This window comes from Egretta garzetta, unplaced genomic scaffold (genome assembly GCF_000687185.1).
Source record: "Egretta garzetta isolate BGI_Z169 unplaced genomic scaffold, ASM68718v1 scaffold112, whole genome shotgun sequence".
Lineage (NCBI taxonomy): Eukaryota > Metazoa > Chordata > Aves > Pelecaniformes > Ardeidae > Egretta > Egretta garzetta.
The window spans coordinates 2,239,705-2,259,346 of NW_009258884.1; the positions used below are offsets into that span (position 1 = coordinate 2,239,705).

A 19,642-nucleotide genomic window follows, 5' to 3' on the forward strand; every position below is an offset into this window, starting at 1 on the left:
TTGGTCTCCCCGGCACACCCCCGCTCCCCCCCCCATCACCTCCCGGCATCCCCCGACGTGCCCCAGGCTCGCCGGCACCTTCCTGCCCACCATCATTCCTCCCCAATCCCCTCAGACCTGCCCCAGGCTCTCCAGTGTCTCTCTCTGTCCTCCTTGCCTCCCTAAGGTCCCCCTGTCATTACTCCAGCATTCCCCATTCTGACCCAGGCTCCCCAGCATCCCCTCATCCTGTCCCCCAGACCTGCCCCAGCACCTCTGTCCTGAGCATCCCGGGCAGCCCGTGCATCCCCCATGCTGCCCCTGAGCATCCTCTGCATCCACCCATGCTGCTCTCAAGCATCCCTTTCATCCCCTGCACCCCCTGTGTCCTGCCCTTCAGCACCCCATGGGTGTCCCGTGGTTCCTGTGGGGCTGCATCCCTTTTTGGGATGCTTGGCTGTGCTTGGGACACTGCACAGAAACCTCCTGGGTGCCTTCGTGCCGATGTGGAGCCTGAGCTGCACGTCGGTGCACCCTGAGCGTGGCTGCGGTGCACATCCCGGCCATGGCCCCGGCAGTGCTGTGGGTCTGACCCGGCCACCCTGTCCTGCTGGGGCTCCCGGCCGTACCTTGCCACCGGGGCCTCAAATCCCTCCGACTTGCCTGGGCGAGCTCCTGCGTGGGCATGTGGGAGGGAGTCAGGGGAGAAACAGGAGAGGGTTGGGGCTCCCCAGCAGGGCACTGAGCACCGCTTGCCAGCTGAGGAGCAGAGGGGTGGCTGAAACTGCTGCCACGAGGATCCAGAAACCAAGCCTGGACATGGGGGACTGCGGCCGTTCCCCTGCCCGTTCAGCCCTTGCCAGGTTTTGGGAGGGAGGAGGCCAAGACCTCCCCGCTTGCCCCTTGGGGCCTGGGGTTGCTGCAGTGTCCTGGTGTGACAAACAGCTGCCTGTCCCTGCTGGGTGTGCGCGAGGACTGCACAAAGCCTGGCCCCAGCATCCCACTACCCGCTTGCCCCTGCCTTTCCTCCTCCTCTCCTTCCCTCTCCTTTTATTCTTAGCTTCTTACCCTGAGGTTGTGGCTGCGATTTCACTACCGCTGCTCAAAGCACATGAGCCTTGATTTGCTCCCGGTCGCTATATTGCAGAAATCGCCATACGAAGGGGCTAAATCCCTGAGAGGTCATGGCTGTGCCCGGCACAATGGGTGTCAGTAGTTGAGTTTCTCAGCCTGCCGTGAAGCCGCGCTGTTATCACTCCCAGGACGCCAGGTCTGCATGCGATTGCTGAAATCCCGTCATGGTCCTTAAAACTGTCATTAAAGACAAATATTGTGAATTGCAAAGAAAAGAACTGGCTGTATAAAATCCTTCCTATTTATATAAAAACATGCAAAAATGCTGTCATTTCTGTAAGTTGGCCTTTGTTCAGATGTTTTTGCAAACGCAATGCAGATAAACACTTCCAAGTAATAACAAACTTGAAAGATAAGAATGAAGCTCAGCAGTGACTCACTTGAACAGGCTTCAGCCACACACAGCCTCAGCCATCTAGCAGCCTCTGAAAAGACTTTAGATCCAGAATATAACACATCGCAAAGCCTCTGAGCTCCTGAGTTTGGGCTGTGGCAGGGATGAATATCACGGCACCGAGTGGCGTTTACAGGGGAATTTGTTGACGCATCCTTGTCGCCTTTATTAATGCCACCCAAATAATTCATGAACAAACAATGCAGGCTCTTGCAGGGGAAAGTGCTACCCTACCAGCTTTCTACCACGATGAGGATGAGAATACCTGTTGTGATGGTTATTTGATGGGGTAGAATATAATAAAATATCCCTGACAGCTTTGCTAAGGCAGGCAACAGCTTTGGCTTTCTTGCATGAGCAGCCCTCCGAACCCGCATGCCTCGGTGCTCAGGACAGGGCTGTGAGCTCTGTCTGCAAGTTCAAGCAAGAGATTCTCCTTTTTGGAGAGATGGGGACACTGTGACTCGTTCTTCTTTGCTTTCAGCACTTGTGACATTCATTTCCAATCTTTCAAGCAATCTTGTGGGCAGCTCCTTCTTTAAATGAAAGCTGAGAGCCTAATGTGGATGGGAATCCAGGAGCTCTTGAAAACAGCCACCAGCTTTTTGCTGAAGTGGCAGATGTTGGCGAGAAGGATGTGGAGCTGTGGCTACGGGGGGCAAAGGAAGCAACAGCCGACCTGGGGATCAGGAACTCTTCTAGCGTGAAGCTGGTGGCACATCTGGGGAGGATGCTGAGGGCACACCTGGGGAGGATGCTGAAGGCACATCTGGGGAGGATGCTGAAGGCACATCTGGGGAGGATGCCCGCCTGCAGCGCACAGGGGGTGGGAGCAGCCCACAGCCGGGATGTCCATCCCCAGAGAATGTTGTTCTTTTTGTTTCCTGAAACGTGCACGCTTACCGCGTTTCAAATGTTTCCCTGTTCAAATGTGCCAATTTGTCGAAGGGGTGGGGGAGAGTTCAGCCCTGCAAATGATCGTTAATGCCAGTTGTGTGTTTGCACTTGGGGGATTATGTTAATCATGCTACAAATGATGCTTTGAATCATGTCTAGAGGTTAATTAACATGCCTTTCTTCTCTTAAGAGGGCCTTCATGTCTGCTTAGAGTTGCTGGCTTTTTTCTGCTTCCTTTCATAATTACTTTGCAGCTCTCTAATATCACGGGTGCCTTTAATTTAACCCTGTCAGTGCTCAGGCTGCTGTGGCTTTGCACTGTGCTCAGCATCATGACAGTGATTTGATGGGGTGGAATATAACAAAATATCCCTGACACCAGGAGGTGGTGCGGCCAGGCTGCCTCGTGCAGGCTGAGACCTTGCAGGAGCTGATGGAAACTGGAGAGGATCTGGCTGGAGCCAGATGAGGAGAGGATGGTGGTGGGGATACTGCACAGGGGCCACAGCCAATTCATGACTGGGGCCCTTACATGGACAATTAATGGAGAGGAGGATCTGTTGTGAGGGGACTTGGAGCTGTGAGGGCTGGATGAGGGGTACCCTGAGGGGTGCAGGTGCCATGTGGAGAGGGGGTTGCTCTTGGGAAGGCCAACTGGTAGAGCTGGGAAAAACAGGTGAGCTTTTGGGCTCTGAGATACTTCATCGCATCTCACTACTTTTCTTTTTTTGGTGCCAGATCCCTGTGTGTGTGCAAAATAGTGCTTTATCCTGAGCTAATTTATTTTCTCTTTCAGTGGGAGCATTTGGCTCATGGGTTCCTGTCTCAATGCTGCACTTCCAAAGCTAGTGCTGCTTCATTTCAAATTTCTATTTTTATTTTTCCAGCTAGTCTCCAATTATTTTCAGGCTTTTCCAAGCATGTAATCTAAAATAACAAAGAAGCTGATCAGTCCATTCTATTCAGGTTAAAAGCACATGGACCATTTGCCTATGAAGCCAGTGATGCCCTGCCGGAGCAGAGCACAAAATAACCCACTCAGGACAAGGGGGGAGGCTTTACATGGCCCCGGGAGTTCCCCGAGTGGGTCTTTCCTGATTTTTTTGCTCATAGCAGGACTTGAAAAGTCCTTCTCTCAGCCTAGTGAAGATGCACAGTAAACCTGCTTACCCTTTTACTAGAAAGTGTTGAAAGGTTTCATAAACCTTCACTGCCGGTTTCTCACCATGCCAGTTCAGCACTGGGTTCCCGATGTAATCTGAGCTTTGCCCATTGGGGTCAGATTTGCGAAGCTACACAGCCCTGTTCCCAGTGAAAAAGCCCATGGGGTGCTCGTGGAGATGGGAAGATATTTGGAAAATCCGTCACTCCTCTTCCAGCACAGGCTCTGGCACAACGGTGAGCCTCTCAGCATTTTGGGAGCTCCCAGCTTGCAGTGTGACCCAAGCAGGGAGCCACGTGGGAGACTGGCTCTTGGGCAGCGTCTGCTCTACCTCTGGGGGCCGTGTATCAGGACAGTGTGTTAATTTGGGATTACCAGCAAATCAAATTTTAGCTCCTATGAACTTTCCCAAGAGAGCAGATCCTTCCCGGTTTACTCTGCCTACCTGTTAGTTTGGTTTTCAATTGCACTCACACAACCTTGGCAAGAGGTGTAAGTGCTCAGCAATTCTTGAAATCACTGTCTTCCTCTTTATGCATATTACTTCGCAGTAGACTTTATCTCTTTCACTGGCCACCCAGAGTATTTTGACCTATGTTAACAGGACAGAAAATACCCGGTGTTGGGGAAACCTGTAATTTCTGGACTCTGGCCCCATGCTTCAGTGCCCGAGGACCAAACCAGAACTAGGACTCACTGACCGGTGAACTGCTCACCACTAAGCTGGGCTGAAATGGGTGCTGAGACAGCTTATGGGTGGGCTGGGGAAAGTCAAGTTGATTGAAAATACAGACAGGCTGCTCTTGGGATTAATTCTATCAGCTCTGCTCTGAATGGGGAGACAGAAGCTGCTTTGCTTAAACAAAGGCACGGAGAGGTGGGTATTAGCCACGGCGTCGCCGCTTGGGCTGCGGGGCCAGGGGCTGGGCAGCAGCTGGGGCTTAGCTGAGACGTGGCTGCTCGTGACAGTGATGAGTGGTTCATGCTGGGTCTCCTGCCCAAAAACCTGCTGGACAAACAGGGAATCCTGAACCGTGCGCCTTGGGAAGGGCATTGCCCGGACGCATCAGAGACAATTTGGGCTGAACATTGCATTTCTCCTTTGTAGGGCCCAGAGCAGAGTCTGGCTCAGAGCAGTGGGGACACAGGCAGGGACATTTTGATGGTGGGACATTCCCTCCAGCCTCTTGAGGCTGCAAGTCGCACTCCCTCTGGGCTCCTCTCCACTGCCTTTGTAAGGAAAAGCCAGATGGGAGAGCTTTGTGACCTGCAGGGCCTTCCCTGGCCCAAGACGATGAGCCCAGCTTTGCCACCAGCGCCAGGAAAGGGCTTATCCCAAGGAAGGATAATAATGGAGTGCGGGTAAGAAGGTCTGATCTGGTACCCAGCGACAGCGACAGCGCACTGCTTGCTGCCTAATTAAAATTTCATTAAGTTGGTTCGCATCCCTTGATGGAGGTCATAGGCACACCATTGATGTGCTAATGCCTTACTTTTTCCCTTTTTTTTTCTCTTTCACCACTATCCATCATCCTTTTAGATAAAGTAGTGCCATTAGGAACTGCTTTCCAGCATCCCCAGATGCAATGGCACTGGAAGAAAGACAGCCGTAATTCATCAGACATATTATCTGTCTCTTATTTTCTCCCTAATTAAAAAATGCTTTTTTTTTTTTTCTTGAATCGGTTTGGTAATTAACCCCTCTGGTGTTTGTGTTGAAGGCCCTGATAAGCTTGAAAGTTACCTGGAAGGCTGGAGCTGGCCGAGTTGTCTCTGGAAGGGGGTTTGCTGAATTTTGTGCATGAACAGCTAAGTCTGGGCTGGGGAGAAGTACCCCCTGTGTGTGCTGCGGTATGGGCAGGTCCCCATCAACCAAAACCTTCATTTGAAGGAGAAGAAATGAGGACTGAAGCCTCATTGCCTCCTCTGCACCCCTGTACACCAGCCCAAACCACCCTGGCTCAGGGGTCTCTTAGACATCAGTCACCTACCTAGCAGCATCGTGCCTGGGGCTCTGTGTTACTGCTGGGCTGGTTTGGGGAGGTTAGACCCACTCCCACCATTCCCATCAGAATACATCCTAGTGCTGCTGGGCAGGGGCGAGCATCTGCATGGGAGCAGGATGGAGAGGGAAGATCAAATAGGAAGGAGAAAGCTCTCCGATGGTGCCGAAAGGAAGGTAATTGCCAGGGAGGAGAAGATGGGGATGTGTGGGATCCTCTTCCTGGCCGTCACTTTAATGCTGACCAGATGGCGGATGTTTGTTTCTGTGACTTGTGTGGGGGAAATATGAACAAGCTGCGAGGCTCGATCCACCCACCCCGGCGCACGCAGCGTCTCCTGTAGAGGCAGGCGCCTCTCTGTTGCACCCAGGTGGATACTCCTGGGGTTTATCGAGATCTCCTCTTGCACCTTTGCCCAAGGAGAAGGCCCTGCTGTTTTGGGTGCAGGGCAGTCTCGATAGCATGGTATGGATGAAAGCAGAGGTTTTAGAGTCCAGTGCAGAACTTACGGGAAGATTTGGGAGGAGCAAAGGACCTGGTGGCCATGTGGTGCTGGTGGCAGCGACTCATGGGGCGCGGGGGCACGCAGAGACCCTGTTGGGTGCTAGGGTGGAGAGGAAGCACCTTTGCTGCTCGAGTGCTGCTGCTGCCCTGCAGATAGATACCAGTATGAGTATTTGCACTGATCCTTTCCAGCCCTCTTTATTTGCCCTCTGACAGGCAGTGGTGACCACTCCTCCCGTACCAGGAGCCCAGCCAGGGGGATCTCAAGCCATGCAGCAGAGCCAGACCCAGCTGCCAACATCTGCATCCATTTCCCGGCATCAGCCCCTGGTGTGGCCTCCCGGGTCCTTGCCAGCGCTGCTGCAAATCCCAAACCCCAGGTCCCCACTCAGCACCTCCGTTGAGCGCTGATTTATTTTTTTAACAAGGTTAAAAACCCTGGTGTCCATTCAGTTTCTGCCTCTCCAGGTACAGCACTATGCAGTTTAACCCCAAACCATCTTCCCTGAATGAGTATTTAATCACACAGAGCTCTGATGGGAAGGGACCACATGTAAAAAACCAGAAAATGGTTTGATTAATTTTGCCTCCTCTTTTCTTACAGTTGCTTTTACAGCCAGTTTTTCCCCAGCTCATTTGAGGTTTCTGAGACCTTTTCTGCCTCAACAGACACCCACAGAAAGCCAGACATGCTGTGACCTTCACTCTCTCTCGGCCTGTGGCTTTATTTCCTAATTATTTAGGGTATTTATTTTCTACCCTCATTTGCAAAGATGCTTAAGCATTTGAGCAGGGCTGAAATACCCAAGCAGTCTGTAACCTTGCCTTCAGCCTACTGCTCCGGGTACCACAGGGCCCACCCGGGATGTCAGCTCTCAGGGTGGTTAAGTTCCAATTAATAAATTGCATTAATGCACTAATGTGCATCGTAGTGTGACCCAGCGCACAGAACACGATGGCAGGAGCTTTGCCAGCTTGGTTTATCTCCTCCAAGCCAAACACTGGGTGCCATTTCTCAGCACTAACTCATTGGACCGCACAGTTTTTTCTCTCTCTGCCCTTTTCACTTTAAACTGTAAAGATCATAGATGCTGGCTTCAAAAGAGGGGTTAACTTTTTAAAAATTTTCATTAGGGATATTAAGTGATTCTTCCCAGGATGGTCATTGTGTGACATTTTAATTTTGATTTTTTTGGTGAATGAAACAGCATCTTCAGCAGATTTATTGCTTAGTGAATGGCATAGCCATGGTGCGTGTCAGACCTGTAAAACATTAAAATAATGGGTAGGGGATTGTTGTTAATCGGAATTTATTACGCTACATAAAGGCATATTTACAGTCCCACCAGGGGACTATTAATTTGTTTGGGGATAAACAATTAATCTCCCTGGGAGTGGGAGCAGAAAATCTGACATGGTTTTATGTCTTTTCCCAGCGCGGCAGAGGCAGGATAGCTCACAGCCTCGGGCTGCCAGGCTCCCCGGGGGGGTCTCCCCTGGTGTGGCCGCGGGTCTGCGGTGCCTGCGGAGAGGCAGCCCACCGGGCAGCAAGGTCCTGCTTCTCCCTGGCCAGTTTTGTGCTGGGAGCTGTGCTCTCTGCTGTGATGAATGGGCTTTTTCCTGCCCCCGCCCGAGCTGGGCTCTCACAGACGGCCTCGATGCATCCCGTTTGTTCCCCTCTCCGCCCTGTCTATTTTTGGGTTTCAGCCTTTGCATCCTGTTTCCTGCATCCTCTCCTTTCTGCTCAAGATGCAACAGGCACAAACAGGGAAGAGAGAGGGAGGTGCTGCACAGCTGGAAGGAGAGGGGTTTTAGCTGCTACTGTTTGGTACCTTTGCTCCATGGACTTCTTCAGACTTAAGCTTTATTATTTTTCTTTGAGCGGCTGTTTGATCTGCAGGTGCGATTCCAGTACAGGGCAGGAGCACCTGGGATAATTCCCAGCCAAGGCCCTGGAAAGGTTATGACAAAAGCAAAATTTCTGTTTTACAAGAGCTTATCCAGTGTTTTGGCAGGAGAAAAAAAAGGGAAAGAAGTTCGCACCTTGTGTTTAAGCAGCTCTGACCATTGCGTACCAGGATAATGTAGGAGCCAGACTCAGACCACTGGCTTGCAGCAGGACCTCTTGCAATCTGCCGTGAAATGCCCCGTGCCTTTCCCCATTGCCACCTATTTTGGGGCGGCTGCGCTACTGCCACCCCTTGTGCCCCACAGCAAAACCGCTTGGCTGCATTACCCCTTCTGCCCCAGAGCTGCCTGGCGGCCGTTTAGTGCCTCAGCATCCCTGGCCCACGTAATAGAAAACAAACCTCACCGTTTACCTATGCTTCTTGCCCACATGAATTTTAACACATTTATTCAAAATGAGACCTTAGTTCCCTTTGCCAAGGCCTGGTTGGATTTGGTCATTTTTTTGGCCACCACCATGCACATCAGGGTGCTGCCGGCCCCGGGACTCCACAGTCTTGCTGCCATCTGTATGAATCCCAATGGCAGGACCCAAACCAGACCCAGCTCTTCTTGCAGTGTAACACTCACCTGCACCCATCCTGTTTGGGCCTTTTTTCTTGGTGCTATGTCCTGAGAAACATCTTTGCACCTTTCTGCCAGGATTAGCAGTCTGAGTGGCTCATAGGTCGTTTCCAGCAGGAGCTGCGATTTTTTAAGGGATTTGCGCTACCATAATTAAGAAAAACCTAGGTCATTAAAAATAATACACTTCATACGAGAAAGCAACAAGCCTGCTTCACAAGACCCCTTTCTGCTGAAAAATTCATTGCTCTAAATAATTAACGGTCCTCGCAAAGCAGGATGGGTTTGCGTGTTGCTGGGTGGAAGGTGAAATTCAGACGCTGGGCAGAGTAATACTTTTTTTTTATGAGTCTGTATTTCCTCGCCATGCTGCTGCCCTGGGAGCAGTGGGGACCAAGGGCTGTGGCTGCTCTCCCAGTGCTGGGAGGGTGTCTGTGCAATGGGGTCACCCATCCCATCCCATCCCATCCCAAACCCTGTGGGTCCCTCCTGGGTATGGACAAGAGAAGGGGATGGTCCCCACTAGGGGTGGTCTCTTTTGCCCTGAAGCAGCACTTGTTTCTTTGCACCTTGGTGGCTTGGAAGGCGCCAGAGAGGAGCAGATACTCCTGCTGCCACAGTCCCTGGCAAAACAGCCTCTCCATTTCTCTTGGTAGCAGTTTGCACGGCCATGCCTTCTACATTGCAAGTCAGGAATTAATTTATTGCCAGAACAGCATTTGCATTGCTTGCGTGGTGTATAAATAGGCTATAAATAAGATTCTGATTTCTAATCACTGCACAGCACAGGGGGAAGCACTCACACCAGGGTGTTGGGACAGTGCCCGTGCTCCCCTGGCCCATCCCTCGCCAGCACCAGCATGTCCCTTTTTGGAGTGGTGGCAGCTCCCTGACAGGACCCTTATTGCCAGAACAGCATTTGCATTGCTTGCGTGGTGTATAAATAGGCTATAAATAAGATTCTGATTTCTAATCACTGCACAGCACAGGGGGAAGCACTCACACCAGGGTGTTGGGACAGTGCCCGTGCTCCCCTGGCCCATCCCTCGCCAGCACCAGCATGTCCCTTTTTGGAGTGGTGGCAGCTCCCTGACAGGACCCTGCAGGATCCAGCTGCTAGAAACCAGCTCAGCAGTAAATAATGCAGGTAGATGTAGGGCAGTGCCAGACCTGTGGGGCAGCACCGCTAGTGCTGGAGGGTCAGGAGGGTTTTTTTTAGCTGCTCGGACCCCCCGTAGCCATCACAGGGTAAACCCAATTCTTCTTCCCCAACTCAGCCTGCCTGTGGTTCCTGCAGCATAACTTGCATTTAGCATATTATTTACTCCTGATTTGTAACCTCTTTGGTGAGGGGCAGCAAATGGAACCATGGTTGCCCAAAAGCTCAAATGTGGGGGGAAAAGTAAAAAAGGAAAATTGTGCATTTCTAACCAGAACATCTCAGCAGGGCGAGAGGGCTGGACAAGGGTGGGTGGAGGTGGGACCTGAGCTCCTTATGGCAGCTCCCACACAGGTTATTAGGAAATGGGGCCTAGACCTGTCTTACAGCTGTACTGCTTTAGGGAGCCAAGGCGCTGATGTTACTGTGGGGTGACTCACCAAAGCCAGAAGCGTTTTGCAGAACTTGCCGTGAAATGCTGTGAAATGACAGGACTTGACGTGGCTGCTGCAACGCTGGGACCAAGATACGAGATGCCCTTGCACTGTTTGAAGGCTGCCACGAGCTGGGTGCTGGAGGAAGAGGCACCCATCATGGGTCCCCTCACTGCCCCCAGCCGCACGGTGCCCCTGGCTGGGCTGGCAAGCGTCCCCGCCAGTACAGGGACCACCTCACTGCCAGTGATGTCCTCTTGGCAGAGGTGGAAATGCCATAAATCAGCACTGCTGATGCAGTTTGCATCTTGCAGCCAGAATATTAAATATCAAAACTGCTTGCACCCTGGCCAGGTGATGGCAGGGGGACAGGCTGCTGTGCTGGCCTCCCCTTGCACTGCCCCTCTGCGCTGTGCCAGCCCCCGGGGAAAACGCTGCCCACCCAGCACTCCTATAGCCTCTGGCACCCCAAAGCATCATGCCACAGTGTGAGCTGAGGTTGAGTAACAGCCTCAAACGACCCAGTTTTGTTGCAAACGAGACTAAATCAAAGACACGGCTGCTGCAGGAAAAAGCCAGTGGGGCTGCTGGAGGTGAGCTGGGCTAAGGGGTGGGAGCAGCCTGTGTGCGGCAAGCTTTGCAGCAGCGGGTTGCCTGCCCTGGAGCATCACTGGCAAAATACCTTCTAATTGCCAGGCTTGCAGGGGCGGGCGCCATCATGAGATACGTTTCAGCTCTCAGTGGAGGCACTGACACGCGTCACAGGCATCTAATGGCACTTGTATTAGCAATGTAACCCTTCGTGCATGTAATACATTTGCTATTATCACCATAGCCTGAATACTAATAACCCCTGGGACCAGGTGATGGGTGAACCGTGGGCTCAAGACTTAACAGTGAATGTAAGGAGCAGAAGGTAGAAGGGAAGGCGTGGGAGAAACCGCCCATGATGGGGCCCCACTTCAAGAGAAGGAATTTGTGGGGAGGTGTCGTGGGGACGGTGGTGGGGGACCACCTTGCTGACAACCCTGTGTGTCCTTTCAGACAAGCGCCGTGCTGTGTGCGGGCGGCTGTGCCCTGCTGGCCCTCAGCTCGCTGCTGGCCATCGTTGCCATCCTGCTGCCCAGCGGAGCCTGCGAGAGGCGAGTCTGCACCCTGGCTGGCTACATGCAGACAGCAGCAGGCAAGTGACGGGGACTTTGCTCTTTGGGGTGGAAAGATGGGGTTTCCCCAGGGTGCTGCCTGGTCATTCATGGCATCCTGGATCTCAGCAACAAGAGGCACTTGCAAACCCTAACCAATGCTGGGAGAAAAGAGAGCAGCCCTTTGCTTTAGCAATTACCTCCTATATCCACGCTTATAAAATCTATTACAAATCCCCTCTGCCCAAATACACAAGTCTGTGGCAGAGAACCTGGGCTGCAGGTGCTGCTCACTGCCCCCTGCTCAGGCTCATGTAGGGAAGGGGTCCATGGCAAGCAACCAAGATCAGACTGCCTGCTGGCAGGGTGCTGCTGCACCTCCCGGGGTCTAATAGATACCTCCTGTGAAGTTTGCAGTCCCATTTGGGCCATCTTTGTGGTTATGCCTCTGGAGGGATTTCCCCTGCTGAGCTTTACACCCGAGACAGGCCGTATATCCCCTGGCCTCCTTGGGCATTGCTTATATTTCCATTGCAGTTGCTTATACTTCTGCCTTTGAGAAGCACTAATGCAGAGGGGAGGAGACAGGCAGCTGGGGAAGGTCATCCCTGTCCTGTGCTCCCTGCAGAGGGACTAATCCCACCACTGGTCAGTCTCCACTGCAGGGAGCCACGTCTCCGGGAGCTGAAGGGTGGGACTAAACAACCCCAATGGGACACAAGCCACAACAGGAGATTAAACCGCCCGTTCATGTCTGTGCCCGAGAATAAACTCCTTTCCTTGGAGAAATCCTTAGGGCCAGCCAGGCTTCGTTATCTGCCTGGCAGCATTCAAGCGGCTTTTGGGGGAAATCCTGTTACATGCTCTCCTCACCAGGGCTCATCCCGCGGGAGCCGATTTGGGAACAGATGGAGGGGCCTGGCCCATTTGCCACAGCTGCTCCAGCTCAACTGGGATGCGGGTGGGCACAGGCAGCTGCTCACATCCGATGCATCCCTTGGAGCCATGAATTGGGCATTCCCATCACCCCACTGTGTCGGATGGTGGCTGTGGCCAGTGTGTCCCCTGGGTGCAGGATGGAGGCTGGAAGAACCCCGTGCCAGCCTGTCTCAGCCCCAGCCTAGGGATGGCATGGGTCACTGGGAGGTGGCTCAGGGTGTCCTTGAGGGTGGCCTCCCGTGCAGGAGAGAAGCGGGATGGAATGGGGTAACCCTGCCTTACCTTTGCTCAAGGGGGTGGCACATCCCCACTGCATCTGGCTCTGCCACAAGAGAAAAAGAGAGTACAAAGCAAGGGATTAGGAAGAGTCCCTGGAAAGGAAACAGGCTGTGGCAGATAAATACAAATGAGGCACTGTGAGGGGTTTTGGTAATATTGAACAGGCTGTAAATAAACTGTAGGCTCTAAGCGTTATTGACAAATGAAAATTTACTGGGTACGTTCAAGCAAGCTAATGGGTTGCTTTAAACCCTGGCGATGCCTTGCTAAGCATTTTGTATTGCGCTTTTTAATTTTGGTTTGCTGTGGATTAATTCCCATTCAGAGCAAGGCAGCCCTGAGTCAACAGAATTAAAAGGTTTAATGTATTTGGATTCAGAAATGCTCTGCCCCCGCCCCCCCCCCCTAATTTTTCTCCATGTTTCACCCCCAGGAGGAAGCTCTTCATTAGAAATCAGCTGCAGCCCAGCAAGCAGCTGGGGAACAGCTAAACTCCTCCCCAGAACTGACATTATCTCAGAGAAAAGCAGGGTTTTTTAGGGGAAATGAATTTATATGGGAGAGAAGGAAGGGAGACCAAGCCTGTGAGGTTTGGTAGAGCAGTTTTCCAATGGGGGGCCAAGATCCATCCCTGCTGTGGTGTCAGCTCTACCAGGGGAACCCCTCTAAAGCCACTGCGAGATGCTGGTGGAGCGGTGGGAAGGAGGAGGGGGCCACATTTCTCCCAAACCCCAGGCTTCCCTGAAGCACAGCAGGTCCCACAGGCACCTTCCCTCTGCCTGTCCTGACATTTTTCACCCTGAATTCAGAATTTTGTTCCCATTTTCCCATCCCACAAAAGCAAGTTGAGGTATTTTGCAGAGCACTGAAGGCCCTAGTAAGTAAGCTTGATAGCATAAAACACTGAACCAGGCAATCTAATTTCCCAATAAAGGGCCGGGTGCATTCAGCCAGGCACATGAAACATGCTGTGAAGTGCATGAGCAGAGGCACTGACAGAGCCAGAATCAGTCCCTGCAGGCTCCGGGCTGTATCAGACAGATGCCCTGAGCCACACTCACTTAAATCCAGGTGCAGAGGCCAAGCTGAACCAAACAAGACCCAATCCTGAGAGCAGCCCCACAGCAAGGGACAGTCAGGCTCACACTATGTCTTTAACACTTTCCTGCTATTTTTTAAGAGATCCAAGCTATGTCTTTTCCAGCCCCAGAAGGAAGGAAGATAGAAACCTCATGCAGATAGAGCAGAGTATTAATTGCAGACACAGACATGTCATCAGGGTTCAGAGCTGGGCTAATTGCCACCATACGTTGAACACGATTACTGATGCCTGGCATCCACTCCTTAGAAAAAAAACCCCAACACATCCACATGAATGACAAGAGGATGATCCCTAATGAAAGAGTAAATGAGCAGCAGAGCAACAGGGAAAGGAGGAAGGATAAAAGACACAACACTTGCTCAGCTCTCACACCCTACGAACAAAGTCAAAGCTACCCCAGGGAGATTAGAGATGGGGCTCACTCCCCAAGCATGGTGCCAGCTCACTAAAATTAAATTTCTGCTATGATACCTCCACCCAGTCCTGCATACCAGCACCACCAGGCAGAGGGGGGTAGCCAAGCTGGCCCCATTTATGTGTGGGTAGCCCCAACCTGCAGCTGCTGCCCATCAGTGCTGATGGAGAGGGGCCCTGGGGCTAACCTCAGGGACAGGGAGTGCAAATGGGTGCACAGCTGAAATCCTGCCACAGTTGTTTTTCAGCAAAAGCCTCTTTGTTGGCATTTTTAAAAATAGGAGTTAATTCCAGGGAGAAATGTCTCCTGCTGTACAGGGCTGTTAGGGAAGGGCAGGGGATGTTCTCCAGGGCTGGCTGTGCCCGTACAACCTCTCTGGTGGCTTCCAGGTGCTGTGCCAGGAGGCTGGGATTTATAGCTGGACATTACAGTTTATCTCTGCAAAGCTCTCAGACCAGTTTTTGAGCAACTGCCAGTGGTGAAGCTGCTGGAAGGAACATGGGGCCATCACAGTGTCTCAGGCACCAGCTTCATCCACGGGCAGCTGTTGGTGATGCCCCAGGGAGCCCCAAGGCCTCACTCCAAGCTGGTGGAGCCCACACAGTCCCCAGCAGTGCCACCACATTAGGGGAGTGTCCTGAAGGCTGGGGGTGCTGACAGCCATAGCAGCCCCTGCTGGCTTTCCAACATGGACCGGATCGTGTCTATTCCATGGCCTGAGAGCATCTGTGCTCCCATGGGAATGGCCTTTCCAGGGGACTAAGACTTGCTACCAGTGGAAACCGAGATTTGAACTGAGGCTGAGTAAACCCCATCAGACAGCAAATTGTTCTGCTTTTGGGGCTTGTGGGACTAAGGGAAGAATTATGGGTCTGCTGTTGGATTAAGATACTGGCAACTGTGCTCTGGCACCAAAGTGGATTGCATCTGCTGCTCAGGAAAATCAACAAGTCTTCGTAGCGGGGACTAGCAGCCTCCCTCCATGGCTCCTTTTGCTACCCTGAAAGCCTCCACAAAAAGCAGGACTGTGCTTCTTTTTACCATGTGCTTTTCAGGCAAAGGGCTCTTGTTTGCAGGTGAGAGGTGGCCAATCCATCAGTGGTTAGCAACTGGATGCACCCCCAGCTGCCCCACGGCTGCTGATCTTTTCCCTGGTCTCTGAGATGTGCCTGCGAAATGGCCTGGCAGGGGTAGGCTGCACAGCTTTGCACCTTGGTGAGGGCACAGGCACAGTCGAACATGAGGGAATCCTTTGGAGAGAGGTTTGCTTTCACCCCACGCTGCTCTCTGTCTAATCCTACCACCATCAGCTCACTGCTGAAGACAAACCCAGTGCTGAGGGCAAATGATCCTGACCTGCCTGTGCCTTTCTAAGGCTCTTTTTGTTTCAAAGAGCAATTTCCCAGCATCGCCATGACAGAATCAGAACAGTCATAAGACTCCAGCAAGACAGGTAGAAACCCCCAGCTACGCAACTCCCTTACTTAGCTGCACTTTAATCCCAAGTTTCATGGCAGTCCCAAGAGCTTCCTCCTGCAAAATTTGATTGCATTCTGCAGTGAAAATCCCTCTTGCTGGCAGAAGCATGGTGGTGTTACAGAGACGGCCTCAGCTTTTATTTAGTTAAGCATCAAAGCAAAATATAGGAGACCTTGTGCTTTTTGAAGTAGCCTGTGATTACTTCAGACACTGATTATCGGGTAAGAGCACATAAAGGGGGAGAATTATTCATTTTCAGATCAGTGTGAATCTTTTAAATGCGTTGCATCCTGAGGACTGAAAAGCAACCCAGATTAAAATGGGCTGTGCCATCCCCCTGGGAGAGCTGCGGGACGGGTGGGAGGTTTGCTCCAGCCTTGGGATGCAGGCACATGGTGGGTCCCTGTCCAGGAGGCTGGCCCAGAGCCTGTGTCACAGTGTTATTTAGGAAGGCAGCGTGTGGTCACTGCCCCCATTGTGCCTTCCATCCCACCCTGCATCTCAGCCTACCTTCGGGATCAGTGGTGCCCTGTTTTTCCCAGCTTGTGCAGGCTCTGAATGGCAAAAAGCACCATCATCTGCATCTGTATTGATTCCTCAGACTAATATCGATCAGCCTGGTGGCATATAGGTAATGTCTAATTAGTATCTTGTATAAAAATAGCACCAAGAGGGTGTACAACCAAGCTGCCTGGGTACTCCGACCTTTGCTAGCATCTCCATGGTGGCAGCAAATAGAGGGTTTGTGGCTGCCTGGTAATTGCTGACCTGCTATTAAAACCACTATGAAAGTCTGCCCTCCCCTGCTGCCATCACTGCCATGTGAGGTGGTTTTGGAGTGCTGCCTGATGGGGTCTCTGATGACCGGGCGCCAGTGGAACTGTTGCCATGGCTCAAGAAAGAGCAGCTCTGCTTGCATCCCTGTGTTTTGCTCTGTAGCTCAGACGCTGCATTTTTAGGGCCAAAGGATGCTGTGAGCTGACAGAGCTTCACATACATCGGTGCACGTGGCCAGTCTGCACCTGCAGCAGTTGCCTGCAAGGTCTCAGATCCCTCCTGTCCTGTCCCTTGCCAAGAAAACATGATTGAAATAATGGTCTGGGGAAGGCACTCTGCCAAATATCACCTTCCAATGCACTAAAGGGCTTGCGGCACCAGCAGCTGTTGGGGATGCTGGAGAGCAATGTCCGAGGACATTGCAGGGGCCACTGGACAGTGGGGACATGCCCACTGCTCCCAGGGTGCAGGCAGTGTCACAGCATGGCCCCTGCGGCACCTCTTTGAGGAGACACAAATGGAGCAGACATCTGCCCAAGGCAGGGGACAGTTTGGGGTCAGGTGGCCAATGCTGTGACTGACACTAAAAATGTTCAGGGCCAGCCAAAGAGACGAGGGTCTGAGCCAGTTCCAGACCATGCAGCCTTTCCCACCCCCTCCCACAAAAGCCAGGCTGGGGGCTGACCCACAGCCGGTTTCCTGATGGGCGTTTTCGTGGCCGCGGCGCCTGGGAGCCCCATCCTGTTGACGCCAAGGGTTGTTTGTCAGAAGACAGCCCTGGGATTTGGAGGAGGAACTTGGCAGTGGAGGCAAGGGGGGAGCAGTGTTCTGTTGTCCAGGCATTGATTTGATTTAAAATCACCCAAAGCTTCCCCATTCCCTGTTTTAAAAATAGCATCTTGGCTTTTATCACAGAGCCCATGTGGTCCCTCTTCTTGCGGGGCTTGAAAAATCTGCTCAGGCCTGATGCAAGGACATTGCCGGCTGTGTTTGATCACCAGAGCAGCATTAAACCAACATTGCCATAAAGCTGTTTCCAGCCATTCACAAAAGGTCTCCCAAAACTGCAAGATTTGGCTAAGCAAGAGGAGAAGTGCCAAAAATAAAGCAAAGTCCACCCTTGATGCAAGGTTCTCAGGCATGAAAGTAAAAAACAGTGGCATGAAACCTGAACCTGGAGACAGGTCCAGCTCCTGGGTCGCAAGGGCAGCTCTTTTTTTTTCTCCTTGTCTTTGGAAAGAGCAACACTCCCATCACAGCTGCAAGTAATTGCATGATCCTTGTCACTGCTCATATTCTCATTGCCATCTTCACCCTCTCCCTTCCACATTTCCCATCTTGTCCTTGCAATAGAGATAGCGACCAACAACATCGGAAGCCCTGGCTCCTTCCCTGGCCCAAGGCTTTTCCCCCCTGCTTTCTTTAATTACATTAGCAAAGTCGAAAAACTGCCTTTGGCACATTATTATTCAGTCAGTGAACTCTCTCTAATACCTGACACAATTGATAAATATCTGGTGGTAGGAGCCTGCTGCCAGGGTGCTGGAGAGGGGGCTCTGTCGCAGCCCAGTCTGAGAGGTGCTTCGCTCCAGCGCCAATATTGTTTACGCTTCACTTAACATCTGCTCTCATTTTTTTCACTTGCACTGATGCAAATCCTCTTCTGCTGCATTTTTTGCCAATTTGCTCCAGAATTCAGCTCAGTAAAACCTGTCACCATCCTGGGCCTTGGGCTGGTGTGTCCTGGAGCAGGGACTGCCCTGAACCCTGTGGAGATGCTGGGTACCAGCGCTGAAGCCCAGACGATGTTATTCCACCAGTCTCTGCATGTTTAAGAATTTGATGAGCTCCCATGTTAAAACCAACAACTGACTTTTTTTCCATCTACCTTCCAACTGGGAGATGTCACCTGGGAGGACGTTGCAGGGGAGCAAAATGAACTTGTCAGATCTGCAGATCGACAGGCGTGAAAGTGGAACCACAAACACTGACTCAACTTCAGCCTTTCACAGGAGGAAATTTTTACTTCTGCTGAAACAGTAATTTCTCGGTGCTCACTTCGGTGCATACATTCCAGTGACAGATCATTTTGGTTCGGGAGCCGTTTCGTGATTTTACTTTCAAAACCTAAAATCTTCAGCGGAGAGCCAGACCATTAAACTTAGCAGTAAAAGGGAGAGGGGCTGGCAGCTTTCCTAACGGCCAGGCTCCCTGCCACAGGTTAAGTGTAGATTAGCCTTCCCCAGGGTTTAAGCTCATTTCATACGAGGTGCAGAGCTGCTGAAGGAGAAAGGGCCAGATCCTTGGCTGCACTGTACAGCAGCTGAGCCATGCGGTAGCCTCGGCGAGGGAAGCTAGGAATTCATTTCCATCTGACATTTGGACAGTTTTCTTTCTTCTGCTTAGTTCTCAAACCACGGTTTGATTTTCTCCAGGTACAGTTTTGCCATTTGGCACAAACCTGCTGACTTGGTGCCTTTGCCCTCCCTTCAGGCAGGGGACATGATGGTAGCAGCGTGCCTGGGCTAATGCCAGGAGCAGAGTATTTCTCAGCAGCCTCATTTAGACAATAAACCAGCCATGTCCTTTCATTGGTTTCTTGGAGAGGGGCAATACATTTCCAGTGGCATCAGTGACAGAAGCAATATCCTTTCATTGCTATCATTGGAAAAGAGTGGTTTTATGCTGCAAGAAAGAGCTAGTTCACTTGTACAAAACATATTTTCTATTCCCTTAAACCTGGGGAAATCCTTGTCATATTAATATGTGGCTGAATTGCTTCTCTTTCAACAGTTCTCCTAGGGATTTGAGTTTAGACCAGTTATTGCACTTGGATGCAGTAACAGTCCATAAAAAGTATATTTTGTAAATAATAACAGTGCTTTGTAGTAAATGGGAACAACAAATAACAAGTGCCACTGGGGCTCCAAAGCTGCTGCCTCTGAGGAAATACCAGCCAGCCGCTAGGACCCCAGCACCATGCCCCAGCCATGTGTTTCAGATGGGAAACCCCATACTTCAGTTTTAGAGGGAATTCATTTTCCTTTGCCTGTGACTTTCCGTTCAGTTTGCAGGCATTTGTTCCTTCTTCTGTGACACAGGACGTTCACTATCATGTGAACATTTTCAAGGTACTGGCGTGGAGCTCAGGGGTGTTAGCGGAGGGCTCTTCAAGCCATACCTTTCCAAGCAGGCTCCCTCACATGAGTTCTTGGGGAGGGATGGCTTTGTTTATGGTTCACCTTTCGTGGAGCTTAACCATGCTTGTTGGTTGTTGCAGGAGAGAACCACTGCATGAGAGGGTCCTTCTT

General features: G+C 51.6%; 1 protein-coding gene across 1 annotated transcript in view; it reads left to right on the forward strand.

Moving 5' to 3' along the window:
• Positions 1 to 10,297: 10,297 nt before the first annotated feature.
• TMEM211 (transmembrane protein 211) overlaps positions 10,298 to 19,642 on the forward strand; it is a 51,515-nt gene continuing 42,170 nt past the window's right edge. Inside the window, exons 1-2 of the mRNA XM_035889614.1 lie at positions 10,298 to 10,421; positions 11,238 to 11,381. Coding sequence (XP_035745507.1) covers positions 10,298 to 10,421; positions 11,238 to 11,381 — 268 coding nt within the window. The remainder of the gene's footprint in view (positions 10,422 to 11,237; positions 11,382 to 19,642) is intronic.